The sequence below is a fragment of the Piliocolobus tephrosceles genome, chromosome 17 (genome assembly GCF_002776525.5).
Source record: "Piliocolobus tephrosceles isolate RC106 chromosome 17, ASM277652v3, whole genome shotgun sequence".
Taxonomy (NCBI): Eukaryota; Metazoa; Chordata; class Mammalia; order Primates; family Cercopithecidae; genus Piliocolobus; species Piliocolobus tephrosceles.
This window is the reverse complement of record NC_045450.1, coordinates 74,617,109-74,624,591: the sequence shown is the minus strand read 5'-3', so window position 1 is coordinate 74,624,591 and position 7,483 is coordinate 74,617,109. Positions and strand designations below refer to the sequence as shown.

The following is a 7,483-nucleotide window of genomic DNA, read 5'->3' as shown; positions in this document are numbered from 1 at the left end:
AGCACCGAAGCTTTGCGAGCACACACTCCTTATGCAAAGGCAGAAGTGTCCAGGGCCGGTGTTAAGTGGAGACTCTCCTGGCGCAAAGGGCTCTACAAGACGCTGAGCAGCCCAGGCCTAACGAGCTCTAGGGAGGGCGAAAGCCTGGGGTCCACGGGGAGGGAGGCAGCAAAGAACTGTAATTCCTCAATGCTACCACACCCTACCGGCAGAAATAATTCACGAAGACCACTGTGTGGGTGATGGGGCGTAGGTAAGGCAAGTAGTTTCAAGCCCAGAAGGAAAGGTAAAAAGCCTTTCAATGACCCAGATTCTGAAAGCCAGACATACCGGCGGCCTGGGAGTCGGCTTGGACCCGCTCCCTGGCCCTCTTGCCCCGAAGCCCTGCTCTCCCGGCCTGGTCATGGGGCCTGCTTTTGTTCTCTCAACGTGCTGTGTGCTCTGCTCCTGGCACAGGGCCTTGGCACATAGTGACTCTGCTGTGGAACACGTCCCCTCAGCCTGGTGAGGGCACGGTCATCCTCTGTGTCTCGGCACACCCACCCTCCCTCCTCGGCGTCTCGGCACACCCACCCCTCCTTCCTCCAACGACCTTACTGGAGTGTTTTTTTTTTTTTTTGAGATGGAGTCACTGTCTCCAGGCTGGAGTGCGGGGGCGTGATCTCGGCTCACTGCAAGCTCCGCCTCCCAGGTTCAAACAATTCTCCTGCCTCAGCCTCCCAAGTAGCTGGGACTATAGGAACCTGCCACCAAGCCCGGCTACTTTTTTTGTATTTTAGTAGAGATGGGTTTTCATCACATTGGCCAGGATAGTCTCGATCTCTTGACTTTGTGATTCGTCCACCTTGGCCTCCCAAACTGCTGGAATTACAGGATTACAGGTGTGAGTCACCGCACCCGGACGGCTAATTTTTTTTTTTTTTTTTTTTTTTTGAGACAGAGTTTTGCTCTTTTTGCCCAGGCTGGAGTGCAATAGTGCAATCTCAGCTCACTGCAACCTCCGCCTCCTGGGTTCAAGCGATTCTCCTGCCTCAGCCTCTCGAGTAGCTGGGATTACAGGCATGCGCCACCACGCCTTGCTAATTTTTGCATTTTTAGTAGAGACGGAGTTTCTCCATGTTGGTCAGGCTGGTCTTGAACTCCCGACCTCAGGTGATCCACCCACCTCGGCCTCCCAAAGTGCTGGGATTACAGGCGTGAGCCACTGCGCCCGGCCCTAATATTTGTATTTTTAGTCGAGACAGGGTTTTGCCATGTTGGCCAGGCTGGTGCAGTTTTGATTTTATGTTTATGTCTAGACTCTAAAGTTAATGTGTTTTCCCCCCATCACTGCACACCTGCTTCCTTCCACTGTGTCCCTCGCACCTCACAGAGGCTGACACGCAAGCACCCGTGCGTTCGATGGAGACGGGAAGGAATGCAGCCTGCAAACGCAGAGCTGTGACTCCCAAATAACACTGCTCCTCTCCCTTCCTGTGAGGGGAAAGACCCACTGAACCCTGCGCCCATCTCCTAGCATCTGGGTCCGAAGGAGGCAGCCAGTCCCTGTGAGCCCTGAAGCCCTGACCTCAGAGCTGCAGAAGAGAGCTGGGAGCTGGGAGCTGGGAGCAGCGAGATGGGAGCTGGGAGGTGGGAGGAGGGAGGTGGGAGGTGGGAGCTGGAAGGTGCGAACTGGGAGGAGGGAAGTACCTCTCTGGCCTGACGTAGGAGTAGATTGTGTCCGAAGGAGGCAGAGGGTCAAACCCCATCACAGACTGCGTGGTCACGTCCTTCAGAAAGGGACACAAAACGAAGATGCTACGCATGCTGCCGGGGGGCCTCTGCCTCTCCCAGCAGAGTCCTTTAGTCGACTCCAGCGTGGACTGGACGCATCTGCTGAGAGATAGCCACAGAGTCTGACAGAAACGGCTGTGCTGTTTGTACCAACGAGCTTTGGGTGAGGGTGGGACAGTCCTTCTGCCACCAGGACACTCACGGGAGTCGAGGTGAGCCTGCGAGGCGTCTGCCCTGCACATCGGAGTATGTGGTGGGGAAGGAAGGGGGTCACGTGCTCTCACGCCTGCCAAGATCTTCACCACGTGTCAGAAGCTCTCACTTCAGTAAATGCAGGCTACAGGGACCCTGAGCCGCCCGCGGGTTGCACAGAGCTCCTGGTGCACTCGCTGCCTCGCCCCTCAGCCCCCACGCACAGTGCCACGTGCTACCACTCAACTAAGAGGAGTCAGAAGCTCATAACCCCAGACAAAGCCAGCCATGCCGGTCATACGGGCCCACAGACCAGCCGAAGTTAAACCAGGAGGCACTAAGCCGTCCCCAGTGGGCGCTCCGTGGTCCTGCGACCCTCCGACTTGCTGGTTTTCTCACTCGTTCTATCTCACCCCTTAACAACAGTATAAAATCCTTAGGTTTTGAGATGGAAACAGCACCTCCAGCACGGGAAGTGTGAGAGCAGGACTATACCCCAGCAGCTGCACCAAGCACTCAGAAGACCATGGACAGAGCAGCTCACCAAGGTGACTACTCAGCTCGTGCTCTGAGCCCCAAAGGATTTCTCTCTCAAAACAACAAGCACCCGAACCCTGGCTGCCAGGAAAGGAGGAGCTCTCTGCACTAGCCCCTACCCCTGCCACGGCAGAGCTGGGCTGCTGAGGGAGCTTGTACCACGCACGTCTGCACATGGACCGCCTGGAGCAGAAGCGACGTTCATGTGACCGGCTTACACAAAGCTCCCATTTCAGCCTTTCTCCCTTACCGGGGGCAGGGCAGCAACGGCCTCCTTGATCTCAGAGAGGATCACATGACGGTGGATATTCCTGGGTGCACGCTGGTAGAGCACCTTCCGCCTAAGGCCAGGAAGAAACAAGGCACAGTAGATAAAGCATGGCAAATGAAATGGTAACAACCACAGCACCAGGGTCCCCACCCCCACCCAGCACTGGGCATCTCGCTGCATCTCTGGTGGCTCCGAAAACTGCACATTTTACCATTTTACTCTCAAGCAGAGGCAGCACAGCTGATCCTGGCCTGTGGTTAGGGAACCTCTAGGGGCCAATCCCAGCCGCAGGGCCTGTGACTCTGCCTCTTCATCCAAAGAACAAGAACGATGGGAGCCGTGGCCAGTGGCTTCTGGTGGAAATTCACTGAGTTCAACTACATGAAAGGACACCTCGGCGTGTCCCTGCTGTGGCTACAGGCAGACACTGGGCCCCGCTGGAGGTCCCTCTCGGACAGCAGTACAGGGACCAAAATGCTCCGTCCACGAGAAATGTCCGGTCCAGTGAGGAAGCAGACACGTGGACAGGACCCATGACCGCCAGGGGCTGGGGGCACCACCACCTCTCGGGTCCCCCCGGGCACAGCCTCACGTCTGCAGCACACAGACTTCACTGTGGAGATGCAAATGGGTGCCACTGCCATGCGGTCCTCACCGAGCCTGGCCACACCGTGCACAGAGCCACGGTGCTGACGCTCAAACTAGCACAGGGCCACAGGCGAACGAGACAAGAATAGGTAAGGGGCTGCCTTACCTGATGCAGATGCATCAGGGCACGAGCCTCCAAAATGTTCACACACAGGAGACTCTCTCATCTCCGCCAGTTTACCCCCAAGATGCTGGTGTGACAGACTCGTCATCACCTCAGCTCATGTGGAAACACTGCACGACCAGAAGCTACCACTCCAGCCCTAGGCACCCGGGAACAGCAGCTCAGGACTCTGTGATGACCACAGTTGCCTCCCAGGAAGGCTCTGGGACAGGCCAAGGGCTGTGTTCCATCTCGTAGGCTCCACACAGGCCCCACAGCAGCGGAGGCCAAGCTGCTCACAGCCCCTCTCACCTCCCGAATCCGAGGCCCCCATGTCTGGGATGAAGGTCCCTGAGGAGGGGGCGTGGCAGGCCTTGCACAAACCCCTAGCTCACCGGTTCTCACAGGCTTCCACGGCAGGGTCCCCGGCGTCCACAGTCTGCAGAACCGCACGGACGTTCTCCTCCAGCCAGCTCATGGTGGCAGGCTCTTTCCAGAGAAAGTGTGACCTCCCGAGGTACAGGCTCACCAGCTGGCTCAGGGCAGGGGGCTGGCTGTGGGAGAGCAAGGGCCATGAGCAGAACCCTCTTTAGGCCAGGGCCTGCCTCGAGGCCAGCAGAGTCCCAGGGTTGGGCAGAGGGGCGGTCCAGTGAGTGCCCTGTGGCCTTGAGTGGAAGGGGGCCCCTGGGCTGCTGGCCCGAGGGCGTGGGGCTAGGGCACACAGGTATGTGCCACGAGCCTGCTGGGCACTGTTTGTGTTCTTTAGGAAGCACGACCGACTTCACAGAAATGTGAAAATACAACCAGGGTGGGTCAATCTGTGCGCACACAGGGCGAGCCCTGGAGGTCCGCACCGGCTCCCGAGGGCCAGGGGACGACCCCGCGGCATGCGTTTTCTCTTGTGTTTGTTCCCTCTTCATTTGTTTGTTTTTTGAGACAGGGTCTCGCTGTCACCCAGGCTGGAGTGCAGGAGCACAAACAGCTCACTGTAGCTTTGCCCTCCTAGGCACAAGCCAACCTCCCACCTTGGCCTCCCAAAAAGCTGATTACAGGCATGTGTCACCGCGCCCGGCACCTCTTTACGAGCCTCGGTTTTAAGCTGGAGGCTGCTCACCTATCCCACCTGGGCTTTCCCACAGAGAAGGGGGCTCCTGAGCCCTCCCATGTCAAACGATAGTCCCCAAGGCCACCAGCACAGCCCCTCCTGCTGCCGGGAGCAGGTCCCCCACGGCCTCTCGGGATGAGTGAAAACAGCTCCCAGACTCCCACAGATGAGCCCCGCCAGCCGCTCTTCACCTTATTTCGGCATTGGGTCCAAAGAAGCTGTGACTGGAAACCGTGATGTCGGGCCGCACGCTGCAGGACTCGAGCAGAGGCAGGAGGACTGCAGGGGAAGTGGAGGCTCTGTGGGGGCCCTCAGTACAAACCCGGCCACTCCCAGCCCCCGAAGTGGTAACGGACACAGTGAGGTCCTTGTCACAGACACAGCTGTTCTAAGGTGGAAGAGTCTGCAGGGCCAGCGGCTTGCTTCTGGGTGGCATTCTGAGTTGCTGCTGCTGGCGTGCCCAGGGTCTGAGGCTGGGGTCTCCTTCACACCAGCCCCAAGGAGCCTCCAGCGTCCCCATCTGCATCCAAGGGAAGATTCACCCACCACCCTCCACACACGTGGGGTTGTTTTTCTTTCCTTCTGAGACAGGGTCTCACTCTGTCGCCCAGGCTGGAGTGCAGTGGCGCGATCTCAGCTCACTACAACCTCCACCTCCCAGGCTCAAGTGATTCTCCTGTCTCAGCCTCCCGAGTAGCTGGGATTACACGCGCCCGCCACCGCGCCCAGTTGATTTTTGTATTTTTAGTAGAGACTGGGTTTCACCATTTTGACCAGGCTGGTCTCGAAATCCTGACTTCAGGTGATCTGCCCACTTCCCAAAGTGCCGGGATTACAGGCGTCTGCCACCACGCCTGGCTAATTTTTGTATTTTTAGTAGAGATTTTTGACCGGGCTGATCTTGAACTCCTGACCTCAGGTGATCTGCCCACCTCGACCTCCCAAAGTGCTGGGATTACAAGCGTGAGCCACTGCACTTGGTCAGGGTTGGATGTTTTAATCTCAAAGACTGGACCATCCTGGCTAACACAGTGAAACCCCGTCTCTACTAAAAATGCAGAAAAATTACCAAGACGTGGTGGCAGATACCTGTAGTCGCAGCTACTCAAGAGGCTGAGGCAAGAGAATGGCATGAACCTGGGAGGTGGAGCTTGCAGCCTCCCACGGCAGGCTGGTGGGAGCAGAGGCCACCTGTGCCCAGTGGAAGGGCCAGCACTGCAGGGCTGTGTTGAGGTCGGAGGCCGCCATGTGGGGGAATGGGCCCCCAGGGCAGAGCCTGTTCCACCCCCATGCCTGCAGTGATCTCCAGTGCTCTGCGATAAGTGGCAGTGGCTTCTTGGGAGCCCGCCTGCCTTCGAGGGAGGAGCTGACACTACAGCGTGTGAGACAGCGGCACAGCTCTGCCGTGTAGGACAGGGCTTTCCAGCCCCGCTCCCAGATACGGCTGCACTGGTGGACCACAGCACATGGCCAGCTGCATGCGGGCCCCACAGGAGGACAAAGGTGCTTCTTAGACACAGAAGATGAAGCTTTTGGGGTCAGTGAGCAGACTGAGGCCTGGCCAGGCCCCTCTGGTGGGCACATTTCTGCTTGTGCTAGAAGCTGCCCAACCCAATGCTGTGGGCCTCCTTGGGGCCCAGACAGAGCCCTAGAAACCCACAGAACCAGGGACGGGTTGATGCTTCCAAGACGTTCTAATAGATGATGAGTGGTCACGCAGTGTGTGTACCAGCTGCATGCAAAGAACCCTCACCCCTCACAGCCCCTCAGAGGAGCCCCGTCTTAAAGAGGGATTTCTCACATGCTGTCAGGCAGAGTCAGCCCCCAAGGTCTGCCCAGGTGGCAGCCTCACTGTGCCCGTCCACATGTGTGTGGATTGAGGCTACCCAGATGCAGTCAGGGTTCAGGGGCTGTGCAGGCTGAGTCTGTGTGGACAGCACAGGCCTCTGTTCTGCATCCCAGCATGGTACTGAGCACAACTCTCTCGGCCATGCCTGGGCACTGCTGAGACCTTCCTCTGCTTTGTTCTCCTCCCCAGCACTGGTACAATCCAATGCCCAGCACCACCCAGCCAGTTCTGTCTCTGCGCTCTAGAACACAAGCCCCGTGGGGGTCGGGATGCCTGCCACCTCCTCGTGCCTGGCGTGGCATGCAGCGGGTTCTGAGATGAGCCGATCATCTTTCAGGTTTGGTAGGGCAGGTTTGCAGGCCCTACCAGAGAATGCGTATTTCTGTAGGTGTGGGGAAGGACTGGGACCTGGGACTCCCCTACCAGGAAAAGCAGCCCCCATGGCTGGACAGCCCCTACCCCAGGCCCCATGGCTGGACACACCCCTACCCCAGGTGAGACGCGGCACCCACCTCCAGGAAACATGGTGAGCGCCTGCTGTATCAAGAGAGAGGCCTTCTCCCTGGCAGAGCTCCGCTCGTGCTCAGGGAGGTCTGTCTGCTGGCTCAGCAGGAAATACGCCAGTGGAACGGAGAAGGCAAAATTTGGGAGCTGGGACAGGTTCCGATGAGCCTACAGGGGATGAAGAAACAGTGTGGGGCCTTAAGTCAAAGACAAAACATGTCAGTCTGCAGACGCTCTGACGCCACCAGTGGGCCCTACCCCCAGCTGGTACATTCTGCAGGCAACACAGGGGCCTTCTTCTAACTCAGCATAAAGATAACTTAAAACATCCACCTGGGGGACTTTCCGCGAAGAAGAGACAGAGGAGGTGGGAGGGCCTAAGGAGTAGACTGCCTGGGAGTGAGGAGGCTGCAGGGAGTGAGGGTCCCACGTGCCGCAGGCGTCCTCTTCGAAGCTCAGCAGTCAATGTTCTCTTTTTTTTTTTTTTTTTTTTTTTTTTGA

General features: G+C 57.9%; 1 protein-coding gene across 5 annotated transcripts in view; it reads right to left on the bottom strand.

Moving 5' to 3' along the window:
- Positions 1–23: 23 nt before the first annotated feature.
- TCF25 (transcription factor 25) overlaps positions 24–7,483 on the bottom strand; it is a 31,764-nt gene continuing 24,304 nt past the window's right edge. The window contains exons 12-17 of one of the 5 annotated variants that reach the window (XM_023228997.2): positions 6,991–7,150; positions 4,821–4,908; positions 3,920–4,078; positions 2,753–2,843; positions 1,690–1,769; positions 24–479 (exon numbers count right to left, since the gene is read on the bottom strand). In XM_023228997.2, coding sequence (XP_023084765.1) covers positions 425–479; positions 1,690–1,769; positions 2,753–2,843; positions 3,920–4,078; positions 4,821–4,908; positions 6,991–7,150 — 633 coding nt within the window. In that variant the 3' untranslated portion in view covers positions 24–424. Of the gene's footprint in view, positions 480–1,207; positions 1,474–1,689; positions 2,008–2,752; positions 2,844–3,919; positions 4,079–4,820; positions 4,909–6,990; positions 7,151–7,483 lie in introns of those variants that run through there. The other 4 variants (XM_023228996.2, XM_023228998.2, XM_023228999.2 and 1 more) reach the window with 4 other exon arrangements.